Here is a 25,022-nt window from a genome sequence, read left to right as displayed (position 1 = left end):
TAAAGGATTGAAGAGATAATGAGTAGGGTCTACTTGTATGCGTCAGACCAGGTTCAATCCCAACCATACCATATGGTCCTCCGAGCACTACCAGGAATAATTCTAGAGTACAGAGCCAGAAGTAACCCCTGAGTTCCTCATGTGTATAGCCAAAAGTAAAAAAAAAAAAAAAAAAAAAAAAATATATATATATATATATAAACTAAGCCAGGGTGATCAAGATCTAGATATAAATCAATGATTGTTTTCTATTATCATGCAAAATTACACTAATAATATGCAATTCCTAATTAAATACTATACTACATTTTATAAACATACTTTAATACTTTCTTTTTCTTTTTTTTTAAACATACTTTAATACTTTCTAACTCTTCTAATTCCTAACCTAATCTAACCTAAAATAAAAAGGTCTTCTAATTCCTAGCCTAACCTAAAATAAAAAAGGTTCCTTTTTATTATTTTTTTTGTTATTTTTTTGGGGGGGTTCACACCCGGCAACACTCAGGGGTTACTCCTGGCTCTACGCTCAGAAATAGCTCCTGGTTGGGGCCGGGAAGGTGGCGCTACAGGTTAGGTGTCTGCCTTGCAAGTGGATGGACCGCGGTTCGATCCCCCGGTGTCCCATATGGTCCCCCCAAGCCAGGGGTGATTTCTGAGCGCATAGCCAGGAGTAACCCCTGAGCTTCAAACGGGTGTGGCCCAAAAACCAAAAAAAAAAAAAAAAGAAATAGCTCCTGGCAGGCTTGGGATATCATATGGGATGCCAGGATTTGAACCATCATCCTTCTGCATGCAAGGCAAATGCCCTACCTCCGTGCTATCTCTCCGGCCCAAGGTCTCCCTTTTTAAAATCCATATTAAATTAATCAAAAATTATCATTTGTCATTGTTTACAAGAACCTCATACCTCTTACTCTAAACACAAATTTAATTTGGCAAAACAACTAGATAGCTTCTGAAATTCAAGTAAATTATTAACTGAAATTTATATTTTAAAAAATTACAAATGACTAAGTCTACTAAGCAACTGCTCATAGCTTTTTGTGGTTATGATTCCATATAGTGGGTAATATTTATACAATGGTTTAATGCTAGAAGTCAATATCATAAAATATATCTTAAAATATTTAGCAATTTAGTTTCTTGAAAGAATTTCAACAAAGAATTTCCCTTACCTTCTTGAAACATTTAATAAACAAATCATACCAACTATGAAATATATGCTCTTTATTGTTTTTTTAAATAAAATTTTTATTTAAGCACCATGATTACAAGCATGATTGTAGTTGGGTGCTTTTTATTTAACTCTAATGCAAAACATTTCAAATAGAAGAGTCTAGGCATCACAGAACTAAATTTGATACATAGAATGTAAGACCCAAATAAAATGAAGTCATTACTAACAAGTGAACTAAATATAGAGCTCAAGCAGCAGGAGCCAGCGGTGTTATATAATGTGCTAGCTGACTTCTCAAAGCTCTTAAGACAAAACTATAGAGTACAAAAAATAAAGAAGCACTATTGTCCCATGTGAAGATTTTAAAATTATTGTTCCTGAAAAAAAAATACTGATTTTAAGTAAAGAGGGGAGCTGTCATCTACACAGAGGATCAAAAAAATCTAATTCTTTAAAATATTAAATAAAATTTACTTGAGCCCCTGGCTTCAATTCCTAGCACCAAATCAATTAGAATTCAAGTGAGACTTGCCATTCTGCCACAACTTCAATAAATTTTAAACCGTATCAAATTAGATTTTAAGAGTGGTATACAGAATTTTAGTATTAAAAATTCATACAATAAGGTATATGCTAAAGAACAAATTAGCCAAAACAAGGATTCAACCTAAAAGTCCATAAACAAAAAAGAAGCTCAATACAATATTACTTTGCTGTTAAATAATTAAGAGATAGGGGAAGATAAAATCATACATTTTGGGACAAAAGATACAGAACTTCAGATGACTGTGTTTATTGAAATAGGAAGTCAAAGACAATAAGAGAAGGTTTCACATATGTGGAATATAAGCAAAGCAAGCAAACTGGTAACAACAAAAAGACCTAAATTATGGACCTGGTCAGAACTAGGGCCCAAAGCAAAAATACATTGAATAGGTCAATTGCCTTGCACACAGCCAACCCAGGTTCAATCCACAACACTAACTGGTCCCTTGAGCCTAGCCAGGAGTGATATCTGAGAGCAAAGCCAGGAGTAAGTACAGCTGGGTGTGATCCAAGAAACAAAATCAAGACCAAAAACAAAACAAAACAAACAAACAAACAAACTTGGTAGTCAAAGAAAAGTTTGGAGAGGAAGAAATGGATAAAGAAGAGTTTTTCAGGATAGAGCAGCTCAAGAACTTTAATGATAGGTGTACTGAATCCTAAACATACAGAAATGTAAAGCTATATATATTCCTTACTCTTTAAATTCTGTAATATTGTAAACCAATATGAAATCTGGAATTTTTAATTTTAAAAAGGTGAGTTTTTAGTCTTTAATTTCTAGTATATTTTAGTAAATGTAATTATCAGTGACATAAATGTGGAATGTCACTTTTTCCTATGACCTACTAATATGGTATATACTTGAAACTGATTTTTGTTAAGTTTTTTATTTTGGGTAGATGGGGTCCAATACCCAACAGTGCTTCAGAGCTGCTCCCAGCTCAGTGCTTTGAGAATATATGTACTAGAGATCAAAGTCAGGCCTCTTGCTGGCAAAACATGTACTCAACTAGCTCAGCTAGCTCTCCAAATCTTGACTTTTACAGAAGCTAATCATTTTCCCTTATTGGATCCTGATGTTCTATAGAGCACATAGGGGACTCAAAGTAAGAAGCTTAGAGCAAAAGAGTATAATTCATGGCCAGATCACAATTAAATTTATAATCCTCATGATTTAACACTGTCTAACAATAAATTGTATGTTTCTATTTTCTAATTTATTAGTGTCTTTTATTAGCAGAATTTATTTCCAACCGTATTTCTAAAATACATTGTGAGTTGTATGTGATAGCACATGCTTTGCATGCAGAGCTCTAGGTTCATTCCCAGGCAATGCACAGCGTTATTCCCAAAAGCACCACTGGGAATAACAGTAAGTGTCACAGCCAGAGTAGTTCTCAAACACCACCAACTATAGCCAAAAAATAAAATTAAAACAAAAATAGAAATAATAAAATACATTGAACCATAAATATTAGGTGAAATATTAAATTTTTCTCAAAATTAAAGAACACATCACAAACACATATTTTTTTGGGGGGTCACACCCGGCAATGCTCAGGGTTATTCCTGGCTCTATGCTCAGGAATCGCCCCTGGTAGACTCGGGGGACCATATGGGATGTCAGGATTCGAACCAGCGATCTCCCGCATGCAAGGCAAATGCCTTACCGCTGTGCTATCTCTCGGGTCCCGCAAACACATATTTTTAAATCTTGATAGCCATTATCTACTTGTCATACTCTAGATTAACATTATATTTACAGAGCATGTTATATGTAATAAGCAACTTTTCATTTAAATTTTAGCCCATACCCAACTTCAGGGCTTACTCCCGGGACTGCACTAAGGAATCAGTGCTGGCAGGGCCCACGGTACCATATGAACCCAGGTCAGGCCTATCCACCATACTCCAGTGCAACAATTCTTTTTTCCTTAACTTCCATTCATAGGGACCTGAAGCAAAAGTACAGTGGGTTGGGCTTACACACAGCCAATATACAGCCAACATGAGTTTGATTCCTAACATACACTATGGCCCCAAGAGCACAGCCAGAAGTGATCCCTGAAGACTTCTGGGTGTGGCCCAAAAACAAAATAAAAATCTCTGCATAGCACCAACACTAAAATATCATGTGGTAATTATCTATATATAGGTCAACAAAACATCAAAACTTGTTATGAACAGTGGCCTGAACTTATGACAGCAACTAAAGTAATTTTGAATCTATATCAATAAGAATAATTTTGTGAATTTAAAATATAATATTCAGGGGTCAAAGCGATAACACAGAGGTAGAGCATTGGCCTTGCACGTGGCTGACCCAGGACAGACCTTGTTCAATCCTGGGCATCCCATATTGTCCCCCAAGCCAGGAGCAATTTCTAAATGCATAGCCAGGAGTAATCCCTGAGAATCACCGGGTGTGGCCCAAGAACCAAAAAAGAAATTTTTTTTCAGTTAAATGTAACTTTGTTGTTTATTTTTGTTTTTGTTTTTGTTTTTAATGATTGGGGGTATTGGACTACACCCAGTAGTACCCAGGGCTTACTACTGGCTCTATGCTGAGGAGTCACTACTGACTCTGCTTGGGGAAAACCCTGAAGTGCCAGAAACTGAACCGGGATCAGCTACATCCAAGGCAAATTCTTCATTCATTATATCATCTTTCCAGCTTCTAAGTGCTGATATAACTAAATGCATATATAAAAATTAATATATGTCCTATTCTATCAATCAAAGAGTTGCCAGTTATCTATCATTAGTCCTATAGGTCTTTCACTAACAATAAAAATACCCAGACATCTTCTTTTACTATTTGAGCAGAGATTATTGCCTAAATCCTGATATGATCTTGTCTTGGTTTTCCAAGATAGTCCTTATTTTTTCCCCCCCTAGGAGAAGTTTAACTTTTATGAGGTCCAAAAAAGAGCACAACAATAAAGTACTTGACTTGCACATGGTGACCCAAATTCAATCCCCAGCATCCCATATCATCCCCAAAGTACTGCCAGGTTTGAGTCCTAAGTGCAGGGCCAGAAGTAACTACTAAGCACTGCCAGGTGTGCCACCCCCCAAAAAAGATAAACTTCAAAAAAAAATCAATTTCTTTAAAATAAACAAAAAACAATTTCACTTACCTATAGTACCGAGACTGTAGATACGTTGAACAGACAGTTTTTGATACATGACTGGCTGACCCGAAGTCTATTACTTTAACTCTGTATGGCTGCCGGACAGGATCCACCAACATAATATTCTCTGGTTTGAGGTCAGCATGTATTAAACCAAGACTTTTTAACTTCTTCAGTGCAGTGGCCACTTGCTGAAGAATGGGTCGAATTACTTTTAGCGGCAGGGGACTGAATTTATTTTGTTTCAAGAAGTCATACAAATTTTGTTCTAGCATCTCAAAGACTAAACAAGTATGATTACGGTGCTGAAAGCATTCGTAAGCGCGTACAAAGTTAAATTCATCAGCGTTTTCAGTACTGAGTCTTGCTAATATGCTCACTTCTATTTGACCTTGACGTGCATAAGAAGGGTGATTCTTCAAAATTTTGACGGCTACGATTTCATTTGTCCCTCTTTTCCAGCATTTGACCACCTGGCCAAAAGTGCCACGACCAAGAAAATCAAGAACTTCGTAAGTATTTTTCATGGAGCATAAGACTTCATGCTGTACTAACTGATAGTCACCTTCTCCAGTGGTACAATTCTGTTTTGTTCCTGTGGTAGCTGTCACAACTGTCACTGGATTTCCCATGTTGGTTTGCAACATTGCAGGAAGTATGGACAATTCATCAACAATCTGCATTGCGCCACCGTGATTATCCAATTCCTCACTCTTGCGCTTCAATCCACATCTCTGGGGGCCTTCTAGGAAATTTAACCTATGTCGCCACGCCCCAATCTGAGGTGCCTCCACTTGGGCTTGTTTCTGAGCTGCAATGACCTTTGTAGCACCTGCGGTGTTTTTTAAAACAACAGCACTTTGCAATGAAAAGTTGTGTCCTCGAGGTTTGTTAAATGGTATCTTGGTTTGAAAAACACTACCCTTTGTGGGAGGATGAGAATTTCCAACGTTTCTACCATTCACATAGGTCCGAGGATAGTTTCTTTCCTGGAACACACAACTGCTTGGCTCTACTTTGAGTTTCTTCACACTACAAAAGGCACTTGACTGAGTTTGATAAACATACGGTGGATATACCAAGACTTGTGAGGCCATACCTGCAAAAGGAAAAGAGAAAAGGAAAGTATTATGCAAATGCTTTTGAAATTTTCTATCTTGTCAAGAAAACTTTTAATTCAAGTTAAAAATTAATTAAAGAAAACTTTTAACTCAGAATTTTTAAAATAATTAAAAGGCCTTAAGTTTTTTCCGTTGGATAAAGTAGAAGGCAAACAATTGCTACTACTATATTAAGATGGTGGGAAAAGCAATTTGGCAGTATCTAAAAAAAAAAAAAATTACAAATGGATGTGTCCTGTAAACATAGTATAAGAATATCAGACAGAAGATTTTAGAGGAACCAGAATTTCATTTTAAGAGATGAAATTTATCTCTGGGAAACAAGAGATATGTGCATTCAGTGGGGATGCACTTGACTTGTATGTGGCTAACAAGGGTTTAATCCCTGGCACCCCTATGGTTCTAAGTAGGCCAGGAATAATCTTGAGTGCAAAGGCAGAGTAAATTCTGAGCACTGAGGGTGTGGTCCAAAACCAAATAACAAAGTGATCCCTGGTGTAAGGAGTAAGGAGCCAGGAGTAAGGAGCACTTTGGGTGCAAGTATGGAGGACTCAAGAGTAAGGAGAAAGGAACACAATGGTGTACTCCCCTCCCCCAAAAAACATGTATGAGACTTGTATTAACATGATGTAGAAAAGAAGAAAATGATGAGGACATTGATAATATCACATTAGCCGTAAATTCTTCCTTTTTTTTTTTTTTTTTTTTTTTTTTTTTTTTGGTTTTTGGGCCACACCCGTTTGACGCTCAGGGGTTACTCCTGGCTATGTGCTCAGAAATCGCTCCTGACTTGGGGGGACCATATGGGACGCCGGGGGATCGAACCGTGGTCCAGTGCGCCCTACACTAGCGCTTGCAAGGCAGATACCTTACCTCTAGCGCCACCTCTCCGGCCCCAAATTCTTCATTATTTAAGTTTGAAAATCGTTCATAAAAGAAGTTTTTAAACCGTGAAGTTCTCAAACATCAAACATAGGTTCTTGAACCAAAAATTAGTAACAGACCCAGGATCTTGAATAATATTTTGCTTAATAAATTTTCTGTTTTGTTATTAATGTTATAACAAACTAAGACTAAATAAAATTATTTTTTCCAAGGACATGCAGTACTATCCTTTCTGATTTTAATCTGTTTACACTTATCCTTAAGAAAAATATCGTTTTGGGGGGCAGAGAGATAGCATGGAGGTAGGGTGTTTGCCTTGCATGCAGAAGGACATTGGTTCAAATCCCGGCATCCCATATGGTCCCCTGAGAACCTATCAGGAGCAATTTCTGAGTGCATAGCCAGGAGTAGCCCCCTGCTGGGTGTGAGAAAGAAAAGAAAAGAAAAGAAAAGAAGAGAAGAGAAGAGAGGAGGGAGGGGAGGGGAGGGGAGGGGAGGGGGGGAGGGAGGGAGGGAGGGAGGGAGGAGGGAGGGGGGGGAGGGAGGGGAGGAGGAGGAAGGAGGAAGGAAGGAAGGAAGGAAGGAAGGAAGGACGGAAGGAAGGAAGGAAGGAAGGAAGGAAGAAGGAAGAAGAAGGAAAGAAGAAAGAAAGAAGGAAAGAAGAGAAAGAAAGAAAGAAAGAGAAGAAAGAAAGAAAGAAAGAAAAGAAAGAAAGAAAGAAAAGAAGAAAGAAAGAAAGAAGAAAGAAAGAAAAAAGAAAGAAAGAAAGAAAAAAGAAAGAAAGAAAGAAAGAAAGAAAGAGGGGCTGGAGAGATAGCATGGAGGTAAGGCGTTTGCCTTTCATGCAAGAGGTCATCGGTTCGAATCCCAGCGTCCCATATGGTCCCCCGTGCCTGCCAGGAGCAATTTCTGAGCATGGAGCCAGGAGTAACCCCTGAGCACTGCCGGGTGTGACAAAAAAAAAAAAAAAAAAAAAGAAAGAAAGAAAGAAAGGCATCATTTTTTTAAATGTGGGGGTTAAGAGGGAGATAGTATAGAAGTTTTTTGGCTTCGCATACAGCTGATCCTGATTTACTTCACAGTAATGCACTGTATATAATCTTCTGAGAACCTCCAGGCATGAGCCCTAAACAGAGTCAGGAATAAGCTATGAGAATTTCCAGGTATGCACCCCCTTAAAAAAGGAAATACCAGTATATGTGCTTATGTATGTGTGTGTATATGGAAAGAAACAAGTATTTTTAAAATCCCACTCATATAACAGCATACCAGGCATGTGCACAAACCCATTTATTCTAGAACAATAATGAAGAGAAAGGAAGGAAAAAAATAAAAATAAATAACTGAAACTCTACCCAGAAATGTTCTGATTTTAACTGATGCAGTAAGTCTGTAATGAGATTCATATATTTGAGTATGCGATCCCTGGGCCATTTAGATTCACACTTAAATGGAGTGTTATATACATCTTTTATAGTTAACAAAAGCACACATAATATTTCTTTATTATACTATCAAGCCTCATAAAGGGAGAAACCAAAATAGAAATGCTTTATTATTATATATTACACATATTTGCCAGTTTCAAAATTCTGAGTAATTTTCTGCAAATTTAAATGTTGCCCATACATGATCAAGTTCTGCTTTTAAATGAAGTCTGAAAAGGGATATGGTCCAAGTGATAGAATACATCTCACCTGTATTAGAAGCAGGCACCCCTACAATTCCCCAATAAAATACAATGCCATAAAAAGATTTAATAAAAATTAAAAATTCAGAGTTGGGGCAACAGTACAATCAATAGGGCACTTGTCAGGGCACTTGCCATGTACATAGCCAACAGGTTCAATTCCTAGCATCCTAACCTCCCAAACCCACCAAGAGTAAATCCTGAGTGAAGAACCAGGAGTAACCCCCCTGAGCACTACGAGTGTAGCCCAAAGAAACAAAACAAAACAGAAAATCATAATGCCTTGCATACTCTGTGATCAACTTTGAAAAGGGGCATCATGAACACGGATGCACAAATACCTTTTCAAGAGGCAATGCTGAGAGAAGAAATAGAGCAACCCCAATTTATCTCCAAGGGATCAACTGCAAAGACCTACAGCACAGCAAGAACACTATAAACTCAATCAGAAATTACAGAAACGAAGACTATAAGGGCTGATATAAACGAGACAATAGAAACTCTAAATAACAGAGTAACAAGTTGAGCAAAAGATTGAGAGCTCCAAGATGAGGAGAAAACCTCAAGGAAAGAGCAGGAGAAATAGTCCAAAAAGAAATAAACAGCATATGAGAGAACTATGGGAAGAATTCAAAAGGAACAGAAAAAGTCCTTTAGAGTTCCTGAATAACAGGAAAGCAAATGTAATGAAGAAACAATAGTTAAATAAATCATCAATAAGAATTTCTCAGAGTTGAAGATTATAGGCACCAAGATCCAAGAGGCCCAAAGAAAATAAGTCAGCTAGGAAAACTCCAAAACACACTGTACTCAAAATTATTAAACCCAACTATAGAGACAATACAGAAAGCAACAATATCAAAAAAAGGAACTTGTATACAAAGAAAAGCCCATAAAATGTACAGCTGATCTATCAAATATAACTGCAAGCCAGTTGAGTATGAAGGGATATGTACAAAATTCAACAAGATGAACATCTCACCAAGCTTACTCTCCCTGATTGATGTTCCTGTTTGGGCTCCAGTGGTAATGGTCCCAAATGCCATATTTCCACCCAGGAAAAGTGGGTCTGGAGCAAAGGTCCTCGCTGGAAATAATCCGAACAAAGCTGAGCGTGAAATACACCTGGCTGAGTAGCGATTGGCCTGGTCAAACAGAGAGACAGAGAGCTACCTGCCAGACTGCACTTTGTAATGAGTACAAGAGACCACCCCTAGGCAGGGGTTAGTAAGGATAGAAGGCCTATCCTAAGCCAGTCATACCCAGGTTTGCTTGATACATGCTCAGGGGGAAAATCTGTTTTGGGTAAAAACAAATTGTAAACAAATAGATACAAGGAAACCAGAGATGATCTTTGTTTGGAGTAGAACCAAGTTGTAAATAAACAGACACAAAGAAACTAAGGGATAATCTTTGTATTGAATGGAATCAAGTTGTAACTAGTAAACCAACACTGGAAAACAGGAAGGCAAATGTAATGAGGAAATAATAGTCAGAGAAATCTTCAGTGAGAATTTCCCAGAGTTGAGAATTATAGACACCAAGATACAAGATACCCAAAGAAAATAGTCAGCTAGGTAAACTCCAAAACACATAATACTCAAAATTATGAAATCCAAATATAGAGACAGAATACAGAAAGCAACAATATCAAAAAAGAAATTTGTATACAAATGAAAGCCCATAAAATATACAGCTGATCTACGAGCCAGGAAAGTATGGAGGAATATGTCCAAAATTCAACAAAGTGAACTCCTTACCAAGATTACTCTAACTAGCTAGATCGTCATTCAAATTTGGAAAGTTGATAATACAGAGTTTCATGTTTTCAAGAAGCATTAAAAGAGCTTATCTAAAAGACAAGACAAACTTCTCAGCATGTGGCATTGTGTATGCAACTCACCAATGATGCATATAGTTGCCCTCTGCTAGATTAAAAAAGGCATGTTTACTCCTAGCTTGCTAAGAGATTTATACATTTCAATAATGAATTAACATCTTATTTATCATGGTTAAAATCACTTAGCAATCAAATCAAATTGGCTTTTGATTTATTTCCTGATAATTCCATTTATCATTCCTTCAGGTTTTGTTGGTGCAAGTAATAAGAAATAAATGTGTTATATTCCTGCTAAGAGGGAAGATTGGGGGGTAGGAAGAAAGCTGGGGACTTTGAAGGAGGGAGGGGCACAATAGTAGGTAGGATTGGTGCTACTAATATGCCTGGAACTACTCTAGTATGATCAACTTTGTAAATCAAGTTTTCTTAATAAAAAAATCCCAGGTCATGCTCTGGTTTCTCTTCAGATCACAAAAATCTTTCGCCTTTTACTAAAGATTTCCGTGGAGAGGAACAATTCTGAGTCGTAAAAAAAAAAAAAAAAAAAAAAAAATCCCAGGTCAATTCTAAAGTGTAATATGTAAGATGCTTGCTTTGGCCCGGAGAGATAGCTCAGTGGCGTTTGCCTTGCAAGCAGCCGATCCAGGACCAAAGGTGGTTGGTTCAAATCCCGGTGTCCCATATGGTCCCCCGTGCCTGCCAGGAGCTATTTCTGAGCAGACAGCCAGGAGTAACCCCTGAGCAATGCCGGGTATGACCCAAAAAAAAAAAAAAAGATGCTTGCTTTGCATGCATGACCTGCTGATTCAAATCCCTTGCACCACATATTTTCCCCAGACGTCACTCCTGAACACAGAGTTTAGGAACAACACCAGATAATGTCCCAAACCCCTGCTCAAAAGGAAATAATACAGATAAATTACTTTATAATGTAAAAATGTATCTTAAATGTGCATTAAATATACCTTAAATCTGCTTCAAAATTAGCATAGCTAGAAAACTGTCCTACATGAAGCAGTACTGATAGGTTAAGTTCTCCACATTGCTAAATAGAATCAAAGCATGATGGGTCAAATTATACAAATACACATTACCAGATGGTAACTGCCAGGTCTTGACCTGTATCCAGTTATCTTTAGTAGCCCTCATCTTCCTTCATCTCAAACCAAAGGATCTGACATACGCATATCAATAGCATCTCACATTTTGTCCTCAAAATGTTATTCAGTTTTTGTTTTGAGATATACCATCTCTTCCTGATTATCTGATGGAAAAGTCTAAATAAGTCTTTATTATAGTCTAGGTTCCTCTGTTTCTAGTAAAAATACATTCAAAATGGAAAAATTCTTATGTAATACAACTTTTCGGTTTTGCTTTCTTTTTTGTTTTGGGACCACACCTGGCAGCAGCACTCAGCGGTTACTCCTGGCTCTGCGCTCAGAAATCACCCTGGCAGCTCAGAGGACTATATGGGAAGCTAGTGATCAAATTTGGGTCAGCCGTGTTGCTCCAGCCCTACAAAATTATTTTTAAAGATATTTAACAGTAGGGAGGAAGCAATAGCATAGCAGGTAGTACTTGCCTTACACATGATCAATCATGAGTGATCCCTAAGAAGAGATCCAGGAAATAAGCCCAAGAACAGCCAGATGTGGCCCAAAATCAACAAGAACAAAATACTTTTGCAGCAAAAAAAAGTCCAAACTTCTAGATTTAAATACAGAGGCTCTTAAAGCTTTTTTCCCTGACACATTCAAGTATGATAAACTTTGAAGTAGTACTTTTCAGAGATTAGTATTCATAGAAGCAAAAGCACTTGAATAAAAGTCTTCATCAAAACATTTTTATATATAAATGAGAAAATTAGTCATTCTAAGAAAGGAGATTTGGCATCACTATGACTCCTAGAGAATATCCCTTCTCAAAATAACAGCATCAGGGGCCAGAGAGATAGCATGGAGGTAAGATGTTTGCCTTTCATGCAGGAGGTCATCGGTTTGAATCCTGGCGTCCCATATGGTCCCTCGTGCCTGCCAGGAGCAATTTCTGAGCCTGAAGCCAGAAATAACCCCTGAGCACCGCCGGGTGTGACCCAAAATCCACAAAAAAAAACAAACAAAAAAAAAAACAGCATCATCTATGCCGAGGTGGCCTAAAAGGTTGACTAAAGGTTGGCCTGTGAAATAGCAGGTAGGACACTTGCCTTGTACACAGCTGGCCAACCAGAAGTGATCCCTGGGCAAAGAGAGGTCAATTCCTAGCATCCCATATGATCCCTAAGCACCACCAGAATGTTGAGCCAGGACAGAAGTAATAACTGAGAATGCAGGTGTAGGCCAAAAATAAATAAACAAACAAACAAACAAAAAGGGTAGGGAGAGAAGGTTGACCACATGTTTTGCATGTGGGAGCCCAGATTCTATATCTGGAGTTACACTGTATTCCAAACACCACCTGAGTAACCCCAAGTCCCAAGTCCCTGAGCACCAATGAATGCCCCCCAAAAGAAAATTAACAGTAGCAATAAGTCAACCTATTTCGCTTAGCTAGCCAGTTAGTCAAAGAGCAAGAGAAACTGTGCTGTTAAACCACTTCTGTGCTCCTTATAAAGTCTTAACCTAGATCTTCTAAAGCCTTAAGCTATTGCGGTCCCAAATTTTACATACTTACTTACAGGATACTGTAAACATATATCATCAACTTTTGAACAAATGAACTATCTTGGTTTCACAACATCTAATGGAAATCAAGAGAGATGTAATGAGGACTGCAAGGTAAAAAACATTTATAACTAGTTACATTGTAGTCGTTAATTTTTTTCATGCACATTAATCAGTGGAAAAATATTAAGATATCAAAATCTTTATTCAGAAAGTTTTTCAAGGAGCCGGAGCTGCGATGCAAGTGGTAGGGCATATACCTTGCACGTGCTAATCTAGGATGGATCTCGGTTCAATCCCCTGGCGACCCATATGGTCCACAAAGCCAGGAACAATTTCTGAGTGCACATAGCCAGGAGTAACCCCTGAGTGTCATCGGGTGTGGCCCAAAAACAAAAAAGTTTTTAAAATGGCATAATATGGGGCCAGAGAGATAGCATGGAGGTGAGGCGTTTGCCTTGCATGCAGGTTGGTGGTTCAAATTCCAGCATCCCATATGGTCCCCAGAGCCTGCCAAGAGCGATTTCTGAGCATAGAGCCAGGAGTGACACCTGAGCACCGCCGGGTGTGACCCAAACCCGCCCCAAAAATGGCATAATATATCAAAGTTTTATAACAGTATCAGAACTTGGTCACATATGAAAATTTTACTTTTTGCAAAGAGGTACTGAGTCCTTTTTGTGTTTTTAGATAATACTCAGCAGTGCTCAGGATTTACTCCTGATTGCAGAGCTCAGGGGGACCATGTGGGATGCCAGGGGTTGAACTTGGGTCAGCACTGTGCAAGGCAAATGCCCTACCTGCACTCGTTTCAAGCCCCAATGGGTTTTCTTTTAAGAGAAGCTTTAAAACTAAAGCTATCAAATCCATTATAACTAGATTATAAACATGATTTATTAGCATTTTTTATCAGCCATATCCTATTTCATTCCATTTTGCTTTTAATTCAAATCAAGAGAAGAAATTTAGGAGCAGGAAAAAATTAGTAATACATTATTTTCTCATCAGTGGATTCCTTCTAACAAGAGTAGAACATATAGCTACATCATTAGGAGTGATAGCAAGCAGAGAAGGTGCTCACCCTGCACATGGGCGACTCACATTTGATCCCAGCTTCCCATATGGTCATCTGAGCACCACCAGGAATGACTCCTGAGCACAGAGCCAAGAGTAACTACTGAGCACCACCATGTGTGGCCCAAAAACAAACAAACTGAAAGAGACTGTAACGTAAGAGGAGACACACACACACACACACACACACACACATACACACACACATACATACATACATACATTTATACACACACACGCACACAGCAAAGAAAGGTGATTAAGGCATACTCTGAAGGAGCACAAAAGGAACAGTAAGAAGTCTATTGTAAAGTTACCTTTTAATGGATGATCAGAAGTCAGCTATTAGGGTTTTAGAGTACATTCTATGCAAGCTAATGACACATTTTTAAGGGCTTAGACCAGTGCTTCTCAAATAGTGGGGTGTACCCCCAGGGGGGACAGGAGGCTCTGTAAAGGGGGGCGCGTTTGACCTTGGCAAACACTGTCATAACAAGCTAAGCCCCGTGTTTATGTCTCTGTATGTCTCTGGAGCTGAGAGTTGCTGTGTCCTGCTTCAAACCTTGCTTCGAAAAGCTATGCATTGCAAAATGTGCTCATTGTAGCCATTAATCTAGACATCACCTCTGATTAAAAATCACCTCAATGGGCCGGGAGAGATAGCACAGCAGCGTTTGCCTTGCAAGCAGCCAATCCAGGACCAAAGGTGGTTGGTTCGAATCCCCGTGTCCCATATGGTCCCCCGTGCCTGCCAGGAGCTATTTCTGAGCAGACAGCCAGGAGTAACCCCTGAGCAATGCCGGGTGTGGCCCAAAAACAAACAAACAAAAAAAATCACTTCAAATTATTTTATATATTTTTGTTTTTCAGGTTAAAGTTTTTTTTTTAATAAAGATACTATTTACAGTGGGGGGCACGAAAAATGTTTTCTTCTTCCTAGGGGCACATGACAGAAAATAATTGAGAAGCACTGGCTTAGAATGGAAAATATTCTAAACCATTCTTTAATGGAAAACAATGTAAGTTTTATTTGTTCAAAACTGGTACCAATAAAATATAGAGGGTCAAATCTAACCTATTTTTGTTCCTTCTTAATGGAGGGAACAGCTAGAGAATAAAGATGTTTGTTTTGAGAAAACAATCCTGGATAAGGAACTTAAAAAAAAAAAAAAAAAGCTAAATTGTGTAAAACACTTGTCTTCCATGCAGGGAAGGTGTACTATAGGTGAGAGGGTGGTTCCTCTGAGTTTTAAATAGAAACATCAATACAATCCTATTACACTTGAAAAAGACTGCCCAGGCAAATAAGTCAAGAACAAATAAAGTAAAAAGAACAATAAGGGGGCCGGAGAGATAGCACAGGGGCGTTTGCCTTGCAAGCAGCCGATCCAGGACCTAAGGTGGTTGGTTCGAATTCTGGCATCCCATGTGATTCCCAGTGCTTGCCAGGAGCTATTCTGAGCAGATAGCCAGGAGTAACCCCTGAGCGCTGCCCGGTGTGGCCCAAAAAAAACAAAACAAAAACAAAAACAAACAAACAAAAAAGAACATTAAGGGTAACAACAGTTGAAAGACTGACTTGATCAGAGCCTGAACAAAAGTAATACCTAGGGAATGAATCTGAATGTAAAGATTAACAAATAACCAGGGAGAAAAACAAGACAACAACAACAAACACAGAAATACAGTACAAATATACTCCTTTCTTCAGAAAAACAAAACCATGGTATGTTTCTGACTTGAAACTTGAAACACTCATTAAAAAAATTTTTGGCAGCCGGAGCAACAGCACAGCGGTAAGGCGTTTGCCTTGCACGCAATCAACACAGGAAGGACAGCCGTTCGAATCCCGGCATCCCATATGGTCCCCCAGCCTGCCAGGGGTGATTTCTGTGCACTGAGTCAGGAGTAACCCCTGAGCGCTGCCAGTGTGACCCAAAAACAAACAGACAAAAAACTCTTTTTCTAAGCCACATCCCTATTCCAATAAATTCATCCTTTTTTTACTGGTGCTAAAGGAAGTACGGTGAAGGGCAGTAATGCTGGGAAACACCAGATGGTGTTAGTTAAGGTGACCATGAAGTTGTCTGGGAGTGAATTCAGGGCCCAGTACACGCTTTTCCACTTGAGCTACTTCCCTTGCCCTATTTACTTATTTTTTAAAAGAATAATTAAGAGGGGAAGAAATGAATAAAAAAAATAAAAATCTTTTCTTAGTGACCTAAGATTCCACTAATTTCCTGCTAACCTATGTTAACCTAGGTTAACCTAACAGACCCTTCACAATTTCAAAGCCCATCCCTATAAAAATAGATAGCAATCAAAAGAATCTAGCAGACAACACCTTAATCAAGTGATCAATAGTAAATCATTACTAAGATATTATCAATATCATGAGTCTCTTGATACAACATACTAAGTGACACATACATTTTACACATGCCGAGTTTGAGATATCCTGCAACAAGACACAGGTTTTCTTCAATGTAAAATCTTAAAAGGTCTCTATTCAGATAGTCACTTAGGAAATTATCCTAGAGGGCAGAAGAACTGAAATCATGAGAAATAAAGAAAAAGCAAATAATAAATATAAAAGAGTCTTTGTGGTAGTCCCCAACACTGCTAGGTCCAAGCACCAACAAAATGCCAGGCTCAAGTGCTGAACTTTCTGGTCCAGTTGGCAAAGTATTGTCAGTAGTGACTTGGGCACCCATTAACAAAGCTTGGAAGATTCACCCTCACAGGCAACTTACAAAATTTAATCAAGAGGATGGAAGATAATTTAATTGCCAAAGTGCCTACCATGTAATGAAGCCTCAAGTTTGATGCCTGGTACCATATGCCCCAGGTACAATCCTGACAGTTTTGTGCCAGGAAACTATTCCATGAACCCTGTTGGTTCCTAGTGCTACAAGAGATTTCCAGCCACACCACAGTCAGGTAGGCAACAAAAAAAGTTGCATGAGAACTGTGGCCAGGAGTATGTGACAGGAAGCACTATGTAAACACTGTAATGAAAGGAATAAAACGCCCAGCAAGCACTGCACTTTGATGTGTTTGCAACACCCGCTGCGCACCACAACCCAATGTACAAGTACTGCAACCAAGCACGTAAGACCCTCTCATCTCCAAGTCACCAAAAGGAAGAGAATGATGAAAAATTCACCCTTTTGTGAGTCAAATGAATAATCAATTGATACAAAATTTAGTGTGTTAAATTTGAAGAATAACAGCGTATAACTATTGGGAGAAAATTCACCAGCTAGGGACACTCACTGCCCAACATTTTTAGCCTCTTTTCAAGAATATTTATATATACCGAATGTTTTGGTAAATTAGAGATAAAGAGAAACTTCTTTCTGAGTCAAGGACAGATTATGTTTAATGTCCAGTATAACAGAGACAATGATGCCCTCTTGGACAAATGTTAGGCAAACTACCTATCCCTTATAAAAGATTCCAGGAGCTACTCAGTACTATTTATAAACATTCTGAGAGACATGAGTAGGGAACCAAATACTGCTATCATTTAAAAAAAAAAATTTTTTATCTTTGACCTAAGATTCCACTAAACTCCTGCTAACCTATGTTAACCTACATTAGCTAAAAGGCCCCTCACAATTTCAAAGTCCATCCCTATAAAAATACATAGTAAGCAAAGAAACTGGGAGATAACACCTTAACCAAGTGATCAACGTTAAAAATCACTCCTGAGATATTATCAACATCATGTGTCTCTTGATACAACAGACTAAGTAACACATCCTCTGTGATATTTCTAAGTTCAAGAAAACAAATCCAAACTGAGAATCAACTGAGCCAGAAAGATCATGCAGGGGTTAAAGACTTAACTAGAATGCATACAACCCTGCTTTGATTCCCAGCAACACATATAGTCCCACAAGGACCACCAGAAGTGAGTCCTGAGCACCAAGCCAGGAGTAACCCAGCATCACCAGGTGTAGCCCGAACACACACACACACACACACACACACACACACACACGTTCACACAAAACCCATGACCCAGAGCCACTCTATAAAATAGCAGGCAATATATCTAAAAATATCAATATCAATACAAAGACTAAGAAACCTTACTCATTACCAAAAAAAGACACATAACAACTAAGTAAACTTTGCTTGTAAGGGTAAAAGAGCACTGTGTCTGCAAGTTTAAATTTTTTAGGAAAGGCTAAGACTGTAATTCAACAATATAGCACTTTTATGTATGTGTGAGGCCATTGGTTTTTAACCCCTGTAATGTTTAAAAAACAAAAACAAAACAGGGCTGGGGTGATAGGGCACATCAGTAGGGTGTTTGCCCTTCATACTGCCGACCCAGGATGGACTTTGGTTCGATCCCCGGCATCCCATATGGTCCCCTGAGGCTGCCAGAAGCACAGACCCAGGAGTAACCACTGAATGCCACGAAGTGTGGCCCAAAAACAAAACAAAAGACTGTATCCAGAAAATTTTAGTTATGTAAAGAAAAGGTAAAGCAGGGCCAGAGAGAGAGCATGGAAGTAGGTAGGGCATTTTTGCCTTGCATGCAGGACAGTGGCTCAAATCCCGGCATTCCATATGGTCCCCAGAGCCTGCTAGGAGTAACCCCTGAGCGCTGCCAGGTGTGACCCAAAAACCAAAAAAAAAAAAAATTAAGAAAAGGTAAAACAATGGCACAAAATATTAGTATTTGAAGCATAAGATGGAAAATATAGGAATTTCTTTGTAACTATTCTTATAACTCCCAGGGGCCCGGAGAAATTGCACAACAGTAGGGCGTTTGCCTTGCACACAGCTGATCCAGGACAGGTGGTGGTTCGAATCCCAGCATTCCATATGGTCCCCAGTGCCTGCCAGGAACGATTTCTTAGCACAGAGCCAGGAATAACCCCTGAATGCTGCCGGGTGTGACCCAAAAGACAAAAACTACTCTTATAACTCCTTTAGGCCTGAATTTTAGTCATGGTAAGGTCTGAACTTTTGTCATAGTCAGTAAGAAAAATATGATAGGCATAAAATAATACTTTTCCTGTAAAGGATTATTCTCTAAAGATTACTTCATTTGTCAGCGAATTGCTGGATATCTTTGTTAGATCGCATAGCTACAATTTCCAGGCATACGATGAGATCCAGAGAAGATGCTTTATAAAAGTATTCATAAACAGTTAAGAGGAGAGATATCCCCTCCCCTTTCTTTTTCTTTTCTGTATGTGTTTTGTTCTTTGAAGGGGGGCATATCCAGCAGAGTTCAGAACTTAACCCTGGCTCTATACTCAGGGATTACACCTGGCAGGACCAGAAACCACATGGGGTACTGGGATTCAAACCCAGGTTGCCATGTGCAAGACAAACACCCCACCAACTGTACTATCTCTACAGCTCTTAAAATCTTTATCTTTTAAACTGGGCATGAGAGATGATAGCACAGCAATAAGCATTTGCCTTGCATATGACAGACCCACGACTGACCTAGGTTCGATTCCCGGCATCCAATAAGGTCCCCAGGGCCTGCCAGGAGTGATTTCTGAGTGCAGTGCAGTAAACCGGCACCACTGGGTGTGACCACCCCAATTAATGTACAGGGGCCGAAGCAATAGCACAGCAAGTAAAGTGTTTGCCTTGCATGCAGCCAACCCAGGTTTGATTCCTGGCATCCTATAATGTCCCCAGCCTGCCAGGAGCAAAGACTTCTGAGGACAGAGACAGATGTGGTCCATAAACAAACAAACAAAAAAGAAAAGGTTAATGTATAGGACCAGAGGGATAGCATATAAGGAAGGATGTTTGTCTTGCATAGGGTTGACCTGGATCAGATTCGATCCCAGCATATCATATGATTCCCCTAAACATCACCAGTAATGACCCCTGAGCACAGAACTATGAGTAATCCCTAAGCATCATTGGGTGTGACCCAAAAGTCAAAAAATAATTAATGTATAAAATAATTAACAAGTTTTCTTAGAAATAAAAGGACACAATAGAAAATAAATTTTAAAACAAATAGTAAATAAGTTTGTCTGTTGTTTTTTTTCGGGCCACACCCATTTGATGCTCAGGGGTTACTCCTGGCTAAGCGCTCAGAAATTGCCCCTGGCTTGGGGGGGACCATATGGGACACTGGGGGATTGAACCGAGGTCCTTCCTGGGCTAGTGCTTGCAAGGCAGACACCTTACTCTAGCGCCACCTCGCAGACCCCCAAATAGTAAATAAGTTTAACTTGACCATTTATCCATCAAAAAAGATTTTTTGTTTTGTTTTGTTTTTTGGGCCACACCCGATGACACTCAGGGGTTACTCCTGGCTATGCACTCAGAAGTCACTCCTGCTTTGGGGACCATATGGAATGCCATGGATCAAACCGAGGTCTGTTCTGAGTCAGTCATGTGCCAGGCAAATGCCCAACCACTGCATTATCTCTCCAACTTCCAATATTTTAAGTACCTCTATAATTAACAGCCTATTCTACCTAGAAACATATTTCACACAAGAAATATTTTTATGTACACAGATTGTAAAACTCCATAAACTAAACCTGCCTGAGGTACTTAAAAACAGTGATGTGAAAACACTAAACTATTGGGTATTTTCCAGCGGTATTGTGAACAAAGCATCCGGGGAATGTGTTGACAGTAACACAAATCAGCATGTTAAATAACAAGCTTCATCTGACTTAGCAAAACATTCCAACTTTTGAAACAAAAAATGATCAACCAGATTCTGCAAAATTGTAAAGGGGTCGGAGACCATGTACACTTGCAGCCTGACCCAGGTTCTATCCTCGGCATTCCATATGGTCCCCTGAGCACTGGCAGGAATAGTTCCTGAGCAGAGCCAGGAGTAATCCCTGAGCATTTCCAAGTGTGGCCCAAAAACCAACAACAACAATAAAAAAAGTCTGAAACAATAAAAATTTGTAAATCATAATTCAAAAGTTCTAAGTTAACACTTATATAATCACATTCTATATGATAAGTTCTATAAAAACTTTTCTCTTTTTTTTTTTTTTGGTTTTTGGGTCACATCTGGTGGCACTCAGGGGTTACTCCTAGCTCTGCGCTCAGCAATCACTCCTAGGCTCAGGGGAGCCATATGGAATGCCGGGATTTGAACCACCGTCTGTCCTAAGTAGGTCTGTCCTGAGTGCAAGGCAAACGCCCTACCGCTGTGCTATCTCTCTGGCCCCTATAGAAACTTTGCAAATTCATGGGTTATCCATAAATTCTACAACTGCAAAATTCTTATTTTGTATTTCTAATTTCTTACCTGAAAGTGAACTAGATCACTCAAAATTATGTATATACATATATATGTATATATAGCACAAATATATGTATATATATGTATATATATATTTCACATACTTTCCCCACCCCCAGCACCACCAGGAGTAATTCCTGAGCACAAAGCTATGATTAACACCTAAGCATTGCTGGACATGACCCAACAACAAAATATAACAAAATTAGTGCTGTGAAATCAGTAACTGCCCCAACATACCAATAAAACTCAGAAATAAAATATTCACAGCCATATAAGTTCATTATTGCTTTTACTTTTAATTATTTATGAAAAGACATACTTGGGCCTCAAAAAATAAAATGGAGAGAGTTCTGAATATATCTCAGTGACAAAGCATTTGCCTTGCCAATTTAAGATTGAAAGGTTTGATCCCTGGTGTTTCCCACTTGCAGTATGTGTGACCTTAGCTCTACTCTCTTCAGTCTACCACAACCATATGTGTGCAAGCAATGTAATTGAAAAGTGTGTGGAAATACAACCATTGGGAAGCATGTGTGAGCAGATACCTATGGTGAACACCACAACTAAAGGAATTGACCACTGGTGAGCACATGTTACAAGCCCTCAAATAAAAAGAGTACAACTCATGGCAGTCAAGTAGAAGAGCAATGCGACCAAATGGGTAACTCCTGGAAGCACCATAACCAAATGTATAAGCACCAAAACCAAGCATGTGTGTGACCTCAGATTATTACAACAGCAAAAGCAAAGGATGAGAACAGCAGCGAACACAAATTGAAAAAGTCAACTGGTTCCTTCCAAACCTTATCAATATTCCATATGGTCCAAATATGGCCCTACTTCGCTAACTTTAAAGTTTCTTTATTTTTAATTCCTAAAACAATATTCTATTGACTTATATTTTAGTTGCCAAATAAGCCACTTAATATAAATGTCATTTTTTAAAATTCTGGCAACCTACAAGTCTTTTTAATGTTGAAACATCCCCCTCTTTTTGGTTTTTTTTTTTGGGGGGGTGGGGGCACACCTGATAGTGCTTAAGGATTTCTACTGGCTTTCTACTCAGGAATAAATCCTGGTGGGCTTGGAGTTCCATATGGAAGGCTGGGAATTCAACCCAGATCATCAGTGTGCAAGGCAAACTAACCTCTGTACTTGCTCAGGCATCCAGAAACACACGTTTTTAATTTTGATATTTAACTGTCAGGTATTCCTTTTTGTTTGGATGTTACAAGTACTCAGTTTCTGTTACAGGTGCTCAGGTTCTGTACAAGGGTCACTCCTAGCAGCACTCTGTAAACCACATGCAATACAGAGGATAGAACTCAGTTGAAAAGGAAAGAAAGGTAGAATTGCAAACGTTTCAGTTATCTGATAATAAAAATAAGATAATCATCAATACCATTCAATAATTTTTTGTGTGTGTGTGATTTTTTGGGTCACACCCGGCAGTGCTCAGGGGTTACTCCTGGCTCCATGCTCAGAAATTGCTCCTGGCAGGCACGGGGGACCATATGGGACGCCGGGATTCGAACCGATGACCTTCTGCATGAAAGGCAAACGCCCTACCTCCATGCTATCTCTCTGGCCCCACCATTCAATAAAATTTTAAGAAACAGAAAATCATCTCTCTGAAAATGGGCATAAAATGTTAGTTCACTGATAAAAAAAATTTATTCTCAAATAACTAAAATGTTTTCTTTTTTCCTCATTTTGGTTTTTGGGCCACAATGATGGCACTCAGTGCTCAAAAATCACTCCCGGTGGACTGGGATATGGCGGGGACGACCATATGAGATGCCAGGCATCAACCCTGGATCAGCTGTGTACAAGGCAAACAGCCTAACCATTGTGCTATTATTTCAACCCCAAGATAACTAAAAATTTATTACTGACCAAAATAGATCTCACACTATTTTTGGCATCTGCATAAAAAGCAAGATAGAAATTTTAGATATCAAAATGATTACTGGGGGGGGGTCACAGAAATAGCACTGCAGGTAGAGTGCTTGCCTTGCAAATGGCCAACCTGGGTTCAATCCCCAGCATTCAACAGAATTCCCCCCACCCCAAGCTCTTCCAGCAGTAACCTCTGCTGTGGTCCAAAATTAAAATAATGATTACATGTTAATTATAAATGAATAGGCCATTATTCAACTACTACAAGTTATAAAATATTTAAGAAAAACTTTATTCAGGTCACTTCCATCATGCAATGCCACACATATAACGCAAGTGCTCTACCACTGAGCCACATCTCTGGACACTCATAGGTATAATTTGATAATTTACCAATCTCTTCTCTTAAAAGATATTTTTGTTATTTTACAAACCAAAGGATTTTAACAAATAAGCAAATCACCATTTGCTGACCTCCCTTTTTCCCCTATTGTCATTATTCATAAACTTACAATGAACATTTTCATGTTATTTTTGTAGCTTAAAACTTTCTTAATATTGATTTCCAGAAATGCAATTTGATAAGTAGGTCAAATTTTGCTTTGCAAACTGCAATGTACTGGCGTTTTGTGTTTTTTTTTTCTGGCTTGTTTTTTATTGGGGTCACACCAGGCTCAGTACTGATATGTGGCTCCTGGTAGTGCTCCCCCAAAAAAAACTGGACTTCTGCATGAAAAGTATGTCCTAATTCCTTTGAGCTGCTTTTTAGCCAAATGATGGTTCTTTGGTTTATTTAACATACCCAAGAAAAAAATCATTTTGAGATGTAAGGTTTCAAACATAAATAGTAAAAGAAAGAAATGAGTATACCAGAAATGAAATACTGGGGGGAAAAAATAATACAATTGTATTATAATACAATTATTTATATTTGTTATATTGTATATATTTATAATATATTTATAATTTATTATGATACAATTATAATACATAATAATACAGTCAGAGCTTCCAATAAGGGGACTATGAAGATCCAGAGGCAATTCAGAGATCAAAGATTAGAATCAAGTATACTCCAATCTCTAGATGAAATTACCTGGAAAAATGCAGAAGATACAAATGAAACAACTAAAGAGCTTAATAATATCACTAGATTGGCATGAACAGATTTATACTGTACCCAAGAAGTAAATGGTGGGGACTATAGGGGGTTATTAACCTACATCTAGCTATGCTGGTACTGGTACATAAATTACTGGGATGTGGGATCTAATCCAGGTCAGCATATGGCACAGTAAACATCTATAGCACCTTCATAACTCTCTAGCACCAAAATCTGGCATCATTGAAGGCTAAGGTAAAGGGGTGAAGGAAAAGGCACTTGGAAATTATTGGACAAGCCCTAGATGCAAATTAGCAATGAAGAGTAAGTTGCACAATAGAGTAAGGAGTTAACACAGAAGGAAGTAATTTCTTTTTCTGCAAGAACAGTGAAAACAACGTGTGCTGGAAAAAGCTATATTCAGAGACAATGAGTTGGAATTCTGGATGAACTTCATTCCTGCTATCTCTCTACATAGACTCGTCTGAGAGAAATGAAAGAGATGTAGGCTAGAGTAGAGCTTTAAAAAAAATCAAATGTCAGTAAAACACAGTCAAAAAGTGCCTAATCCATTGTCAAAATACTCATTAATGCTATCCTTTGATTAAACATAGGTAAAAG

At 38.6% G+C, this 25,022-nt stretch overlaps 1 protein-coding gene and 1 pseudogene across 2 annotated transcripts in view; one reads left to right on the top strand and one right to left on the bottom strand.

Moving 5' to 3' along the window:
• HIPK3 (homeodomain interacting protein kinase 3) overlaps positions 1 to 25,022 on the bottom strand; it is a 105,545-nt gene that overhangs the window by 66,294 nt on the left and 14,229 nt on the right. For both annotated transcript variants that reach the window (XM_049780077.1, XM_049780078.1), the window contains exon 2: positions 4,870 to 5,962. In XM_049780077.1, the coding sequence (XP_049636034.1) occupies positions 4,870 to 5,960 (1,091 nt within the window). In that variant the 5' untranslated portion in view covers positions 5,961 to 5,962. The remainder of the gene's footprint in view (positions 1 to 4,869; positions 5,963 to 25,022) is intronic.
• Positions 10,847 to 10,936, top strand: LOC126019606 (uncharacterized; annotated as a pseudogene).

This window comes from Suncus etruscus, chromosome 9 (assembly GCF_024139225.1).
Source record: "Suncus etruscus isolate mSunEtr1 chromosome 9, mSunEtr1.pri.cur, whole genome shotgun sequence".
NCBI lineage: Eukaryota > Metazoa > Chordata > Mammalia > Eulipotyphla > Soricidae > Suncus > Suncus etruscus.
This window is presented reverse-complemented; position numbering and strand designations above follow the sequence as displayed.